General features: G+C 33.6%; 1 protein-coding gene across 1 annotated transcript; it reads right to left on the bottom strand.

The window, feature by feature from the left end:
- Positions 1-7,657: 7,657 nt before the first annotated feature.
- On the bottom strand, positions 7,658-8,815 carry BDR25DRAFT_346952 (uncharacterized protein; the record flags this gene model as incomplete). Its single annotated transcript, XM_033694210.1, has 4 exons — positions 7,658-7,684; positions 7,860-8,365; positions 8,438-8,762; positions 8,810-8,815. The coding sequence occupies 4 exons, from the start codon at positions 8,813-8,815 to the stop codon at positions 7,658-7,660; spliced, it is 864 nt and encodes a 287-aa protein (XP_033540776.1).
- Positions 8,816-17,959: the final 9,144 nt, after the last annotated feature.

Raw genomic sequence — 17,959 nt, 5'->3', positions numbered from 1 at the left:
TTTTAGTATAAGTAGAAGTTAAGCTAGAAGCTGTGTAAGTATTAGTTAAATGCTAGTAGTTAAAGTAGTATAGTCTAAACTTTAAACTTTAAAGAAACTAAGGCTTAGACTAACTATTTTTAAGCTACTAAAGATGCAAGCTGTCTTAATAAGCCCTACTTTAAGGCCCTTCTAGGACACTAGCTAAAGCTAGCACAAAGTTAAAGCCTAGACAGTAAAGGACGCCTTACTAAGTTAACTTAACTTTAACACTTTAGTGTTCTTTCTTATACAGTACTTAAAGCTACTCTAGAGACAGTTTAAAGCTGCTGTAATAAAGGTGTACATAAAAGTTATTATATATTAACATTATCTTACTAAGCCCTGTTACCTAGATCCTTTTAAGACACTAGCTAAAGCTAGCACAAAGTTAAAACTTAAATAGTAAGGGACGCCTTACTAAGTTAACCTAACTCTAACACTCTAGCGTCCTTTTCTATATAGTACTTAGAGCTACTCTAGAGACAGTTTAAAGCTGCTGTAACAAAAGTGTATATAAAGGTTATTATATATTAACATTGCCTTACTAAGCCCTGTTACCTAGATCCTTCTAAAATACTAGCTAAAGCTAGCATAAGGTTAAAACCTAGGTAGTAAGGGACGCCTTACTAAGTTAACCTAACTTTAACACTCTAGTGTTCTTTTTTATACAGTACTTAGAGCTACTCTAAAGACAGTTTAAAGCTGCTATAATAAAAGTGTATATAAAAGTTATTATATATTAATGTTATTTTACTAAGCCTTGTTACCTAGATTCTTCTAAGACACTAGCTAAAGCTAGCACAAGGTTAAAACCTAGATAGCAAGGGACACTTTACTAAGTTAACCTAACTTTAACACTTTAGCATCCTTTTCTATATAGTACTTAGAGCTACTCTAGAGACAGTTTAAAGCTGCTGTAGCAAAGACATACATAAAGGTTATTATTTATTAACACCTAATACCTATTACACAGTAATGCTGCTAGCACCCCTAGGAGGTGGGGGAGAGAGTGGCCCTTTTAGTGCTAAGGGATAATACCCTATCCCCCTAGGTCTAGAAGGCAGTTTTGCCTACAGGTCCTTCCTACAGCAGGTTAAGAACATGCAACTACCCCTAACGTGTTTTATCAGTAAGCTGCGGACATCAGTAAGCTGCGCACCCCACCAAACCGCGCGAAACCGCGTCTACACCTTTAACTATAGCTTAACAACCACAAGCTTAATCTCTAGTAAAAGAAGGTAGACTTTAGCTTGCTCTTGTCTTAATTAAGTCTAACCCTTATCTATTAATTTGTGCAGCTGCTGCAGCCTATAACGTACTAGAATCCACCCTCTAAACGCGCCTCTGTGGTATCCTCCTAAAACGCAAGACAATCTTAGTTAACTATAAGCTATTGCCTATTAAAGAGCAGTTGCTTGTCTCCTAGATCCTAGATCTTAACTAACGCAGCTTTCTACCCTATATTATTAATGTGCGTTAAATAGCAAACGTTTTACTTTAAGCTTGTTACTAAGATCCTCTACTAACGCTTATAGGCAAGTGCTAGGTATTGCGCTTTGTTAACAGCTAGGCAAAGCTTTAGACAAAGTAGGACAGGAAGATACACTTCTAGCGCGCTCTCTATTAGGATCTAGTTAAGTTTAGAGCTTAGTTTAAGCTAGTAAAGGACACACATTAGACGTACAAGATACTAGATAAAAATACCTATAATTTTAATAAAACAGAATTTATAATAAAGGTTGCTAGCATGTCTAAAGTTGTTACTAGCTCTAAGACTATTAGTTAAGTAGTTACTATACAGCCTAGTAATTGCAACTAGGTTACTATAATTAAGTGTATTAACGCATCTAGCTAGTTGCTCCTACTGCTTATTATCTTATATAAAAAGCTCTACTAAGCTAGCTAGTATTGTGATATCTCTAGTAACTAGATGCTTATAGTAAGTAATAATAGCTAGACAACTAACTATTTTAGCTTAGCTTAGCTTAAGCACTTTAACAAGTAGATAAGGACGTGTACAGCAGGAATCTATTACCTGCTTATAGTAGATAGCCACAGCAGCTATGCAACACCTAAGTTTAATTAGTACTGTATAGAGAACAAGATTATTAGTCTCTATATGCTAGCTTATAGCTCTTATCTCCTATAGCCTTTAGATGTTAGCTGTTTTGCGCCTTTTAAGCAAGTGTATAAACACTAGGTGTTAGAGCTTGCTTATAATTAAATCTTTTATGTTAATAAGTAAGACTTTTTTAAAATCTATAAGCATATTAGGCCTATAGTATTTACAGAGTAGATAATTAAAAGCAGCTTTTAAGTAGTAAGTTTAGTCCTACACTATTCTAATTACATCTTATTATTGCTTACTGTTGTCTAACACTGTCTCTACTAGCGCAAGAAGCTAACAGTAAGACGCGCTAGACTGCAAAGACGCCTTATACAGTTGCTTAGCTATAGTAGTAGGCTTAACTAATCTATAACTGCCTTAGTTGTTAATTGCAGAGCCCTACTAGCTAAGTAATAGCTTAGCCTGTTAAAGGATGTTAGATAGTAATGCACTTAGTAATAATTCTTATAAAGAAGAACACTAAGCTGTGTTAGGCTAACTATTACTAAAAGCAGAAGAAGTAACAGCAACAGTAGTATATTGCTATAGGAGGGACTCTTACAGGCTAAGAAGGTCAGAGGCTGGCTGCAGAGGCTAATAGGTTAGTTAAGGTGGATGCGCAGGCTTAGGCATTGCAGGCATATTAACAAGCACTACTAACCTGCTTAAGGTGCTATGTACAAGGCTATAAAAGGAATTAATGTAGAAGCAATTAGGAATATTTTTTATATATATACTTATATAGGTTTAATTTAGTTGCTGTTTAGTTATCTGTTAAAAAGGCGCGCGCGGTTTAGTAGGGTGCGCAGCTTACTAATGTCTGCAGCTTACTAATAAAACACGTTATAAGAGTTAGCATAATAATAAGCGTAAGTTAATCTAGCATGCTTAACTTATAACTTAGTGTTATTAAAATAACGCTAGCACTCTTAACCTTTTTTTTAATAGTAAGCGCACTACTAATTACCTAGTAACTGCTTACCTAACTCTGTCTCTATAATTTAGCCTACATAACTGTGAACTGCGTCTTTCTCCTTTTATAGGGTAGACCTTATAGCCTTTAGGGTGAACTACTACTTGCTATCCTCCTAGTAAACATAATGTTTACTAGTAGGCTAGTTAGCCTAAGCCTACAGCTAGCAAACAGGGTTTGCCTGTTAACCCCAGGTGTAGTATCCTTGCAAGCCGGGCACAGGCGCAGGCACCACCACAGCAGGGGGAGGAGGAGGGAGGAGGGGAGCAGCTAAAGAGGGAGGGTTGTCCCTAAACAGCTGCTAGACCTTATTATTGTTGTTGTTGTTATTAGGGGGCAGCAGAAAGAAGAGAGGAGGAGGAGGAGGAGAAGGAGGAGGAGGAGGTGGTAGTTGTAGTGGTGGTGGTAGTAGTGGTAGAGGAGGAGGAGGAGGGAGGCGGAGGCGGACGAGGAGGGTGGGAGGGAGGCAAAGGCAAGGGCAAGGGCAAGGGCGATGGCAATAGCAACTATACTAATGTTAGCAACCTGTGCCCTTAACTACAACTGCTATAAAGACAGCAACAGCAACTAATAGCTTACAGAGAGTAGAAAATGCGCCTACTATAGGTTACCCTACAGCCTAAAGCAGCAGCTGCTGCTATAGCTTAATATTTATTTTAAGTTATAAAACCTAAGGCTTCTAAAAAAGACTAAAAGTAAGGCATATTAATATTATAGTTAAAGTTAAACTTATAACATAGTGTTGTTTATATTACTATTTATTAGTTACTAGCAGGTTATATGTGTTATACTTTTACTATAGTAACTTTACTACATTTTTACTTTTACTAACTTTTAAAACTTCTGTAAACTTTTAGACTAATAAAGACCTTATAACATATAGTACTTTTTTAAATTATAGAATACTTTAAAACTTTAGCTAACTTTTACTAATTAAATTACTACAAACTATAATTTTACTCTAAATATTTTAAATATTCTAAGTGCTCTAAAACTTCTATAAACTCCTAGGCTAACTAAAGCATAAAGTAAAGAATTAAAGCCCTTAAAAAAATGCTTAGGCTAATAATGTAATTTATAATACATTAAATAGCTTTTTTTTTTATTAGTTACATATTACACTCTTTTACTCTAGGATACTAGCAAGAAACTAAGGACTTTATTTTAGTAATGTAATGTATTTCTATTTACATTTATAAATGCTGCTTAGAGTTGTAATAGCGTAGTGTTTACAGCTGCCTTATGTATATATAGCTTATTCTGCCTACTGTAACTTACATTATTGTGTACTGTTACTAGCAAACTTCTGTCTTCTAGGGGCTCTAGCTAACTAGATTAACTAGCGCTAGCAGTTAGTGTTACTAGCCTACTATTAGCCTGCTTTTAAACATCCTAGAGAACCTAAACTGCACGCTAAAAAAAGTTATTTATAAGACTTTATAAATATGTAACTTTTTAAGTAGGGCTTAATATAATTACATAAACAACACTACATAACATGTTGTTTAGAGGTAGTATCTTTAGTATAGTTAGGGTAAAGGCACTTATAGTTGTACAGGTATTATCTAATACAACTAGCTAGAGGACAACGCGGCCACTAGAGGATGCAGATGCGGCCTGCAGTGTAAGTTGCAGTGCTACCTTTTTAGTAAAAGCATTATTCTATTAATAGATTTAAGTAACACAATCTACACTTAAATTCTTTATAAATAATAAAGCATAGACTTAACTAGATTTATTTTACTCTACACGCTAGTGTTATAGCTTTTCTTTATAACAAACTAAACATATGTTTATAGACACTACTATGCCTAAAAGTATGTTATAAAGTGCTTTAGTATTAGTTCTAAAATATTTTTAACTAGATATAAATAAAACATGCTTACACATTTTATTAACTATAAAATTTACTTTAATAGTATACTTAATTCTATAGTATTGTAACAGCTCCTATTGCAAGCACGTCCTTATATACATAGATAAAAGCAGAGGTCCTTAACACATAGAGTTACTATAGTGTCTCTTTACCTAAATTCTAGCCTACTTATTAAGAGTAATAAGTATAAAGGCAGAGAGTGTGCTTATCTTTAAAGTAGAAACTACACTTAAAGGCTCTAGCAGTAGCGTAGCTAGTAGAAGAAGTATAATATTACACTTTAAATAGTAGGAACTTAGTATAACAATAGATCTGTTTTTTAAAAGGACATTATACTCCCCTAGTTAAGACAGAATACCTTTATAGTAATATAAACTATTAGCTATATTAATCTAGTAATTGCCTATGTTTGCCTAGGCCTGCATATTAGACTTTGTTTAATATCTAGCAGGAGGCTAGTCTAACCTAGCAGTTTCTTAGCTAGACTTTTGTAAGCAGACACTATTTGCGTTGCTAGTATTACCTAGCATAAAGCTTTAGGCTAATTAACTATGTACTTTTACTTAATTAACTAGTAACTAATTCTATGCTATTTTTCTTTTTAAAGGCTGTCTATCTTATTTAGGGCAGAGTAGTAAAACGCCTAGTTTATATAAACTCTTAGAGTTAAACAACTAATATAGTAGAAATATATACATAGTACTTAATTAACTAGGTGTGCGTCTACTGCGCCTAGCACACTACTAGAGATCTAAGAGGCTCTTTATAATTAAAAACTTTTAGCATATAATGCAGTTAACATTAAAGATATTAACACTTATGCTTAGTAAAGTAGTAGCTACTATAATTTAGATACAGGATGTTAGCTTTTTAAACTTAAAATAATGCTTGTTCTAGTTATATTTTTATATATTTATAGTAAATGTCTCTACTATGTTGTACACACACTGTAGACTATTATTAATATTAGTTGTATACTAATTATAAGGTTCTAGTCTTTCTGTTAAATAAAGAAGCATTAAGTAAAACTACACTGCAGCTAACTAAATAGATATACACTTATTAATAAATATAACTATTTTAAGAATCTCTTTAGAATTAGCACACCTACTTAAGACACTTTTTTTTAAAAGGAAATAAAGACTATTCTATAAGTTAACTTTACCTTATAGTAAAAGAACTACTAAAATAGTAACATTAGGGTAATTAACTAATATGCAGATAACCTTAGTCTAGTACATACAGCAGCCTAGCAGACAGAAACTAGCGTAGCGTAAGACTGCATCCTCTGCAGTACTGTCTAATGTAGTAGAGCAGGTAAACTAGACAACATCTTTTTAAAGTATAACTTACAGTTAACTTAGTATTATAAACATAAGTTAAAACTTTTTTTAGTTTAATATAAAATAACATTTGTTAATAGCTACTAATTTAATTTAAGACTATAACTTTAGATTTTTTAAAATGTCCTAAAAAGCTTTACTAGAAGCCTACTCTAGCCTTATAAGTAGATAAGTAAATTCTTTATTAATAATTTAAGTAAATAGTTCTTACTAACTAGCTCTACTTTATATATTAATAATGCATAGCTTAGATCTTTTTAGTTGTTATATGTTATCTAGCTGCTTATTTTTAAGCTTATTTAGCAGAATAATCTAAATAGTAATTTTAGCAGTTAACACTAAATAAGCGTAAAAAATTATGCTTTTACTAAAACTAGTCTAGGCAATTAAAAGAGTATCCCTATAGTTAAATATTAGTTGCCTTAAAGTACAGACTTGCTTATTATGTAGTAATAAGCTACTATTATTAGCGCCTATTATCCTTTCTTTACAGAGGATCTGTGTAAGACACGCGCAGAGAACATCCTTTTAGAATTTAACATTATAGACATTCTTAGCTGCTAAGATAAGGCTAAAAAAATCCTTTAACTTTATAAATAAAATAAGATTAATCTAAAGCTAAAAGTTTAAAAGAATAGGGCTCTAACCTATTGCATTTAAAGCATTTTAATGTCTCTACTCCTTCCTACTTCTTTACTATTTTAAACGCCTATCTTCTTTTTTCTTAACTTTTTTTTTTACTATACTTTAGAAGTTTCTAGAAGTCTTTAAAAGTCTCTAGAAGTTCTTAGAAGTTTCTAGAAGTTCCTAGAAGTTCCTTAGAAGCGTAGGATCTCTAACACTCTTCTTATTAACTAAGTTATATAATGTAGTAGGTTAAGCGTAGGTGTACTAATAACTGTAACTGCACACCTACGCCTGTTTACACTAAAGTTTTAATCACAGGAGGCAATAGAGAAGGCATGTGTGCCTTAGCTCCTGCAGTTATAGAGGGATACAACGCGTAGTGTTAACAGGAGTAATAGGATAAGAATAAATAGTTAATAGCTAGAACACATAACATGTTAAAAACATATTTAATAATGTACTTTACCTTTTAAATAGTGTTAGATACGTTTTAAAATGTGCCTATTATAGAAATAAATACCTTTATTTTTAATTACATTAAACATTTTAATAGATACTAATGCTAGTGTAGTGCTATTATATAATTTAATAGATTTATAAACTAAGATACATATAAACTTGCTTTATTTCTTCTTAGACGCTCTGCAGATAATTTTATGCGTTATTAGTAATTAGCCTCTAATTAGCCTAGAAGACTCTAGAAGTTTTAATTAGCTTAGAAGTTTTAGAAGTTTTGTCTAATCTAAAATAGTATTAGCGCAAAATCATCTGTGGGGCGGCTGACTTGTGAGATAAGCATTTGGGTCATTTTCCGAGCCGAGGTCACGTGTGGTATGGACGGAAAAACAGTGTTAGATGGGGAATTATTACGCCAAGCAGTGGTGTAGCGGTCATTTGCCGATTTTAGCTCACCGGCCTGGTGGCTGTGCTTATAGGAGCTAGGCTCGCCCCCACAAACACGACCAAAACAGCCGCGTAAGCTGCTGTCGATGCAAGCACATCCTTTCCGCTAGCATCTCTAGCCTGAACCGCAACGATAATGGCAAAAAGCACTGTCGCCACTGACGCCGTAACCAAATCCACTACAAGCCCTGGGTGTAAAGCCATTATTAGCATTGGCGTAATGATCGCCACGCCTCCAAACAGTGCCATGACCAATCGTGAAGTATATGCCTTCCGACGCTCTTGCTCCACCCGTCTTTTCCTATCGAGCGCGCGACATCCCAGGCGACCGATCTCCTTAAGCTGACCGCCCTCATCGCTGACGGTAGCATTGGGGTTCCGCCAAATTTCCCATCTGGACCCTTCCCGGCGTACTACTTTGAATCGCCCATCTCTACCAAGGAAGTCGTAGTTGACATTCTCGTTGTCGAGGACTATATCTTGGGATAACGTTTCATAGTTCCGGATCGCATCCGCTACGATGGAGTGAGCCTAATACGGGGAATAGAACTATGTTTACTTCTAATTTATATTGGCTCCTCACTTACCATACTTCTGTAATAACACATCGATCTTTCCCCCCTCAATTTCAGGGAACTTTTCCCCTTTTTGCATCACGCTCCTCTGTTGCTCTAGTAGCTGAGCCTGCAGCGCGGCGATCCGGTAAAGTTGTAACGCACGGAAACTTAGAATAGCTAGTTTTCCTACGTCGTGTCCACCAATTGACTTGATATGTTCGAGCGGCTCAACCGATCGATTTACGGCTTGCTTGCCGTCCTTTTTTGGGGTTGCTTTGCCCGGTTCAACATCCTGAGGTGGAGAATTGTTACGTTCGGCCCGGAAGTATTGAAATATTTGTCTCATCTCTCTGACCTAACACAATATCAGTAGACTTCAGAGCAAAACATAGAGTAACTAACGGACATTTAGGAACATATACAGGTGAGACACAGTTCTAGAGTTCGCTAGCGACGATTGACGTGGCCATTGAGAAAAAGCGGGGTAGAGGGTATCGACACCAAAAGTGGAGATCCGAGCTGTAAGCCAATAAGCGTAGGTTTTTGTACACAGTAAGCTCAGTCGCACAGCTCTCATCGAATCATCACGATATCCATCACCCGCCTTAATAGAACACTTCCGGAAGGTATTGAGCATGCGTCGTTCTACTTCATGAGCCTTGCAACGTTACATGTCGGCTTTTATTAGCATAAAGCGAGTGTCCCCTCACGTTCCATGGCGTTTTCTTAGGTGACAAGTTTTTTGTCAATGCTTTTCTAATGCTTTAAAATAAGTACAAAATGTGATTTTTCTGGAAGGTATATATCCAATTCTTCAAGTCACTACTGTTTGGCTTCTGCTAGCCGCTTCTAGTACAAGTGATTTGGAAGAGTATGGTCACGTAGCACTACGCAAGTTGAAACAACCTGCAGTTGCTGTGCGCATCCGGTACGTTCAAGGTATCCAATCATTTTGGGAGTAAATTAGATTACTGTACGCTTTCTCTCGCTTCGGAGTTGTTACAGGGCCTTCTCATGAGCGGGTTGTTAGCGTCACCCAGACCATGGCCCCACCGGGCTTCTAACTAAGAAATGTAATTTTCTATAGAGATTATATACAAAAAGTCATTAAATAGTTATCTACCACTTAGTATGCCCTCCACCTGCCTGGATAACTGCCTCGCAGCGCTCTTGCATAGATTAAATATACTTCTTATAGTTGTTAATTTTAATCTTCTCCTACTCCTCCTTTAGAAACTGCTGTACATTGTTATTAGTCTTTAGGAAACGCTTCCCTAGCCTATACTTTAGCATCTACTAAACATTCTTAATTAGATTAAGGTCTAGTAAGTTAGTAAGCTACTAGTTCTTATAAACTCCTTAAGCTTTATAGGCCTCTATAGTAGCCTTTAATTTATGTATAAAGCTGTTGTCTTCTATAAAGATAAGCTCTCTACTAGTCTAAGTTTTATAGGCTTGCTAGTAGGCTGTAATTAGAGGCAGAATATGTTAAATATAGACCTCTAAGTTAACAGTGCCCTTAGCATTTGTACACTAGCTGTCCATAAAGAACACTAGAGGTCCTTTAGTATTAGTTAAGATAATACTCTACACTATATAGCTACTATATTTCTTAAACTTAGAAATGTAGCAGTTAGGTAGGAAGCGCTCCTTAGCTCTATAAGTAACCTAAATCTTTTCTAGGCCTACTCTAGCTAATGTAAAGATGGGATGGTAAGTAGCACGGATAGCACTGAGAGCACGCTTTCGGAGAAAGATAGGAGTGTATCGTAAAAGAGACGAATCGCTGCTAAGCTTCGCTTGTTAGGATTCATGCTTATATACAAAGCACAGGTCATACGACCTCCAAACAGGTTAGGTGAGGCCATACTAGCCTGTTCTAGGACATCTGGCCTTACATTATCCCCTCTTATAGTAGTCCTACAACTTAGAGGATAGAATAGATAATAATAGGCCTAAGTAGCATAAAAAAGTATTATATAATGCTTTAAAATCTTGCTCCTACTTATTTTAGTTAATTTTATGTAAGTTTATTTAAAGATAACCTAGAGTTATTATGTAAAAGTAAAGTAAAAGTATAAAGTAAAAGTAAAAGTAAAGTAGCAGTATATCTTACGCTAGTAGAGTAGCAGTTAGGACAGTATATATAGGGTCTAACTATTCTAGAAGTCTATCTCCTTTACACTTCTGCTCTCTCTACAGGTTAGAATTTAGAAGATTTTAAACTTTTTAAGGTAAGTATATTTTAAGCTACTCTAGTGTAATCTAGCGCAAAGGGGTGCTAACAAGCTTTAATAGTCTTATTCTACCTTACTTACACTTACTTATTACTTAATTTACTTTTAGCTTTTTCTTTTATACTTTGTGACGGCGTGTACCGCCTCACATGCTCTGCGGCATCAGCTCCCTCGCTTGCGCAACGAGTAGCACGCTAGTGCTACAAGTAGCGCCTTGGCAGGGGGCACACATGTATATTTAAACTCGCAGAGCAGCTCCTCTGCTCCTTAGTTTAATCTAGTTGAGTTACACCACCTCTTGCTTGTAGCTTGAGCATGCCGACCGTGACATTAGATTAAACTCCTCAAGTGACATGAAAGCTTGAGTATCACGCACACGCATACGCACACGCATACGCACACGCCTAAGTTTTTTTTGTCATTACACACGCACACGACTCCGGGTCGACAGACGCCGACATACCCCGTCAAGTCGACGGTGGAGACAGTGCGCGACCCCTCTTCTGATCTTGGAGGGTAAGATCAGTTAGAGTATGCTCATACCCTCACTATGCACACGACACAGCTAGAGATAGGTTAGCTCGGTTGCTACGCTCTAGCTTGTACGCACATGTTTCTTTTTTGTCTCTCTTTACGACCGACCTCCCCGCACCTCTCGCGTCGTCCGACCCCCACGATGCCGACAACCAGCTGCTCCGCCAGCAGGTGGTCAGCCTCTGGCCGGTAACCGAGACATGCGCATAGGCGCCTCTGAGCTGCGGGTAGGTCATGTGACGCCTGGGACATGCGTCTGCTAAGAAGGGGGATAATGTAAGGCCGGGATGGCGCTTACGTGTAAGGCCGAGATGGTGCTTACGTGCGACGGGTATATATACTATTCTGTACGCAATAATTAACTGTTGGTTAATTATTCGCACCTTTTTGGTTGTATTGGCGTAGTGGTACAGAGCTCCGTCCTTACAAGTAGCTGTTATATGCTCTTAGATAATAAGTTATATTATAGCATAAAAAAAAAATTAGGTACACTAAGTATGCTTATTACTTTAAATTTAGTAAAAAGTGCTTTAAAGTATATATTTTAGCTTTTTCTAGCATATTTACGCGTAGTTTGTCTAGTCTAACCCTAGATAGCTCTCTGTTACTTTTAAACCTAAATAACAGGCTTTTAAGGACACTATGCTTAATAGTTTAGCCCTTATTAATCTACTTAACCTTGCTTAGTTAGCACAGGCTAATATAATAGTTATATTATAAGTAAACACTATTATTTAGTTTTTTTAAGTATAAGTTTTTCTATTATAGCATAATCTAGCTTAATTAGCCTTGTTCTAGCTCTTTATAGTTTATAGTAAAAACAAAATCCTATACAACAACTATCTATACGCGCATAGTAGCGTTATAGGTAAAATTACTAAGACTAGAGTTATTTTTAAGAAGCACACCTGCTGTAAAGCTAATATTACTAAGAAAGAGAAAAAAAAGCATAAAGCGCTTAAAAAAAACTTTAATAAAAATAAAGCTATAATAACTTTATTTAAAAAAGTAAGTGTGCGCTATTCTTAACTATTCTAGCGCTAACTAGCATAATAGAAAAAATATAGTGTTAAAAGTGTCTATGTTACTAAAGCTAAGCAATGTTATTATATTAATGCTATTAAAGCTACTAATGTAATCTGCTTTATATTTTTAAAAAGCATAATAAGGCTAATAATATTAAAAATAAGGCTAGTTAGGATTAAACTTTAGCTAAAAAAAAGTAGCTAACTAAGTATAATAAAAAATATTTTAATAGTTGTTTTGCTATTATAAATTTACGTACAGAGGATCTTTATGTCTAATTTAGGGCCCTAATAGCACAATCTAGTGCAATCTAGCGCATCCTATAGTAAAAATAGTTAAAAGTGTATAGTATAGTGTAGTTTTAAGTTTTTTAGCTTAAGCTTCTTTTTTTTTTTTTAATAAAGTTAAATACTCTTATATTATATCTTTTAAACTTAAAGTATAACTATTTTAGTAGTAATAAATTAATCTACTTTTAGCTTACTTACTTTATAGCTTTTTTATTTTAAAAATCTTAGAATGTTTTACTAGACTTAAACTCTACCTTTTTTTTACTAGTATAGGTTATTCTAGGCTAGAATGTTTATTTTTTCTATATAATAGATTTTTTAAAGTTAGAATAACCCTTTTCTTAACTCTAGCAAGCTATTTTGTGCTAGAATAGCTTTACTTAGTCTAAATAAAAAATTTTAGGTTTAAATAAGCTATTTTATCTTTTTATTTTTATAGCGCTATTAAACACCTCTTATTAAAAAAACCTTAAGTAAAGAAAAAATAAAGTAAAAGTAGCTATACTTAATTTATTAAGTTACTTTTTTTTTTAAGAAGTTTAACTTAAACTAGCATAATTTAATTTTTTACTATATATTTCTTTACTTTTTTAAAACGCTTTTAATGTGTTTAAGCTAATATTAGGTTTAAGTTTTTATAAGTTTTTTTTAAATATATAACTTTTGTATTTTATAAAATATTTTTATACTCTAACTAAATTTTATCTCTAGTTAAGTATTTTTTTTATATAGTACACATTATTTTTTATAGCGTGTAGAGTGTTAATAATTAGTTCTAATTATAACTTAAGACGCTCTTTCTAGGTATATAGCTCTAAAAGTAAGACATAGAATACTAGATAAACTTCTTTTAGATTAAGTAAGTCTACTTTATACACCTTTATACTAATCTAGCTTATAACTTTTTTTAGTTTTAAAAACTTTTAGTCTAACTTTTTTTTTAGCCTTATTAATTTTATATGTTTATTAGAGACTAATACCTTATTTTTTACTTATAGCTATATATGCTTTTATTATTTATCTACATACTTTTTTTAATACATATTTATAGTAATAATTTTCTAGCAGCATTCTAACTGTAAAGTAAGTGCTTTTGCAGCAACTCTGTTTGCTATGTGCAATTCCCTCTAACCTAGGGGTTCTGTAAAGCTATGTAAGGCACTAGAGACATAAGGAACTGCATTCTATGTATTGCTTAAGGATTCCTTTGCAGGAGTCTATATATATATGAAATAAGTGGGTGAGTCGTGGCAACAGACTGTGCTAAGATGCATACGACTTTGGTGCCGACGCATGATCATCGTGTGACGACACATCCGACTATCGTGCGACTATGGTGACGACGCATCCGAGTGTCACCACTGCAAACAGGTTCTCTAGGCTAATCTAGCCCTCTTAGGTTCGCTCTGTAGTATGCTTAAAAAGGAGTAACTTCTATAGTTATGTGTACACTATTATTATATATAAACTCTGCTATTAGTAACTACATTACCTAATTATTTTATTCTAGGTAATAGTAACATCTAAAGTACTATTCTAAAGTTTAGTTTTATCTTTTAGTCTGCCTATCTGTCTTAGAATAGTAGGCTAATAAAAAAAATTTTATGTGCTAAAATAGTAATAAAAACTATTCTAGTACTTTAAGTTTATTATTAGCCTTTATTTAAAAATAAGGTTTTTTAAAACTTTATAAAAGTAAATAACTTTTTTTAACTAAACTTTTACTAGGTTTAAAGCCTCCTAATTAGCTCTAGCTAGCACATAGTAGGCTATCTTAGTAAGACAGTCTACTATTATAAGGACTACATTACATCCTAACTTTAAGTATTTATAAAGGGGCGGCTGCGTTATAAAATCTATTATAACATCCTACTAGAGCCTATTAGGCAGTAGCAAAAGGTAAAGGAGCCTATATAGGCAGTGTTATAAAGCTACTAATTATCTACACTTTAAGTAGTTATTATAGTACACCTCTATATTCTTTCTAAGCCTTTTTTAATTATATTAACATATAATCTTTTTAAGCATCTTTTTTACACTAAAGTAGCCTACTAATAGGCTGTTATAGCACTTCTAGAACACTTCTGCCTTCTCTTAGTCTATTATTAGAGTCTTTCTTTCTGTATTAGCTATAGCATGTTGTTTTAGCTTATTTTAAAGATAAGTATTTTTATTAAGGTTTTTTTTATTCTTTATTTTACTTTTAGTGTCTAATAAGTCTGTTTTATTATAGTTTTCTCTAATACCTAATAACGTACTTCACAGGCGAGTTGCTCACACACCTGAGTCGCTCACTTTTGCTAAGACCCTACTAAACTACCCTTCCTACACTAATGCATTCCTAACAACACTACTTAGACGCGCTAAAAGAATATAAGATATAGTTTACGCTCTAAGCTTTTAAATAAGACATAAAGCTCTTAAAGAAACATGCTATAGCTACATACAGAGTCCTGTAAATAACAACAAATAACTACAGCGCTAGACAACCTTTACAAGCTAATTCTACAGCTAACTTACAGAGGCTACGCAATAAAAACAAGCAGGTGATTTTTAAGACTATACTTAAGCTATATGCGCGAGGATTTTCCCCTTAGATGGCATTTATGGCTTATATAGCTAATTCTTTGCGCGCTAAGCATAATCTAGGCCATGTTAGCATAAACTAGCCTAGTATGTTTGTAAAGCGTTATTTAGAGCTTAAAGTAATATTTAAGCGTAAGTATAACTATAAGAGAGCTCTCTGTAAGAGTCTTAGAGTAATTTAGGGCAGGTTTAGCCTTGTAGACAATATGAAAGCTAAGCATAGCATCTAGGATAATAACACGTACAACTTTAGCAAGACAGGCTTTATAATAGGCTAAATATATATTAACTATACTTGCGCTTAAAACTTTACTTTAAGCTCTAAATAACGCTTTACAGACGTACTAGGCTAGTTTATGCTAACATGGCCTAGATTATGCTTAGCGCGCAAAGAATTAGCTATATAAGCCATAAATGCTATCTAAGGGGAAAATCCTTGCGCATATAGCTTAAGTATAGTCTTAACAATTACCTGCTTGTTTTTATTGCGTAGCCTTTATAAGTTAGCTGTAGAATTAGCTTGTAAAGGTTGTCTAGCGCTATAGTTATTTATTGTTATTTACAGGACTTTATACATAGCTACAGCACGTTTCTTTAAGAGTTTTATGTTTTATTTAAAAGCTTAGAGCGTAAACTGTATCTTACATTCTTTTAGCGCGTCTAAGTGGTGTTGTTAGGAATGCATTAGTGTAGGAAGAGTAGTTTAGTAGGGTCTTGGCAAAAGTAAGCGACTCAGGTGTGTGAGCAACTCGCCTGTGAAGTACGTTATTGTAACGATCCTCATGAATCGTTCCATCTCGAGTCGCCCGGAACCTCCGGAAGGCCCTCGTATCGGCCCCGACCTCGACCTGGCCCCGACCCCTGCTGTTACCCCTATTCCCTCATGTATTTAGTCGCACCTCGCCCCCGTAGCTAGCTCGGTAGTTTTCTGATATCCTACGTACAAGGCCTATAGGTGTCAATGGCATTCCCAGGTTCTGAGTCCCCACGCACTCCCATATGCCTCTGAGTGGATTCCCACCGCATTCGGACCCATTGTCTTGCCTGCGCCGTTACAGTTATAAGGTCTTTATTATTGTTCTTTTTTAGTTTTTTACTTATAGCTTTTTTAGAATCTAGCTGTTTTAGCCTTTATTCTTTTCTAAAGTAGTCTCTAGCTAAGCCTAAAAAATTTTAAAAATGTGTAATAGCTATAACTATTAATTTCTTCTTATAATCTTATTAATTTAAGAGGTTATGTATGTCTATTATATACGCTGCATTCTCTTTCTAAAAAGGCTGTTATAACTTCTTAATGTAGATAGGTCTTTTTAAGGGTCTATTTACTAGGTTTAGCTTCTCTAGATAGTGCGTAATAATAAAATTATATTCTATTATTCTTTTATAAGCTTAGACCTACTAGTAGTTTAAAGTTTTAGTTTCTATAAACTAGCAAAGATTATTATAGTTTATAAAAAGTTTAAATAGTAGACTTTAAAAGTAATGTTGCTAATATACTAAACTTTTATTAATAGTAAGTAACTTTTTATTATAAGTATTATAATTATACTTAGCTTTACTTATTTTTTTTAAGAAAAAGCTAATTAGCTTTTATTAAGCCTTTTTAGTCTAATTTAAGACTAATTAGTTTAAAATGCTATAAATTACACTTTTTAAGGTGTTAACTTTTACTTTAGTTTTTTTATTAGCATTTAAATAAGCTAATATAAGAACTTTAAAAAATAAGTTTTAAAGCTTTTAAAAAGCTACTTTACTTTTAAAACTAATATTAAGCTTCTAACTTTTTTCCTACTTTTACTTTTAACTACTCTTTGCTGCATCTAGGCCCTTTTAGGTTAGCTTAGTAAGGGGTAGAGTAATTAAAAAAAAGTTAGTAATAAACTGCCTATAGTAGTTTATAAACTCTATAAAAACACAAATATTCTAAACAGTCTTTAGTATTAGCTACTTCTAGATTGTCTTAATCTTTAAAGAGTTAACTTTAACTTCTTTTAAGTAAACTATGTACTTTAAGTACTTAGTCTTTTATATGTAAAATTTATACTTACTAAGTTTTAAAAAAAGCTTTACTTTATGTAATTTTTATAGCACTTTTTTAACATAAATAACTTATTCCTTTTCTATGTTAGAATAGACTAGAATATTGTTAAGGTACATAATACATGTTACATTAACTAACTCTGCTAGAGCTTAGTTAATATAAGCCTAGAAAGCTGCAGAAGCATTAGTAAGACTAAAAAGCATAACTTAGTACTTAAAATAACTATATTAAGTCTAAAATGCTGTCTTCTACTTATCTCCCTTATAAATATATAACATATAGTATGTATTATAAATATCTAGCTTTATATACTACTTTGCCTTTTTAAGTCTTTTAAAAGATTTTAAGATAAGTAGTAGTAAGTAATAATTTTTTATTATAATTTAGTTTAGGCCTTTATAATTTATATAAAGCTTTAACTTTTTCTTTTTCTTTTTTATAAATAAGATTAGAGCTTTTATAGAAGACTTAGACCTTTAAATTTACTTTTTTTATAAATAATTATTAATATATTTACAGAGATGCTGTAACTTATACTTTAATAAGTTATACAGCAGCTAGTAAGAAGGCTTTGTCCTTTCTTCTAGCTTAATAGCTAGATCTTGTAGGCTATGCAGTAGTACTTTTAACATCTTATTAAACTTAACTATGTCTGTATATTTTTTATACTCTAGTCTTAACTTAAGCTCTATAGGTCTTAAAAAATCTTTAGTGTTATTTGTAAGGACGGAGCTCTGTACCACTACGCTAATACAACTAAAAAGGTGCGAATAATCAACCAACAGTTGATTATTGCGTACAGAATAGTATATATACCCGTCGCACGTAAGCACCATCT

Source organism: Lindgomyces ingoldianus (assembly GCF_010093535.1).
Source record: "Lindgomyces ingoldianus strain ATCC 200398 unplaced genomic scaffold BDR25scaffold_52, whole genome shotgun sequence".
In the NCBI taxonomy this organism is placed as follows: domain Eukaryota; kingdom Fungi; phylum Ascomycota; class Dothideomycetes; order Pleosporales; family Lindgomycetaceae; genus Lindgomyces; species Lindgomyces ingoldianus.
The sequence above is the reverse complement of the archived record's forward strand: the minus strand, read 5'-3'. Positions and strand labels throughout refer to the sequence as shown.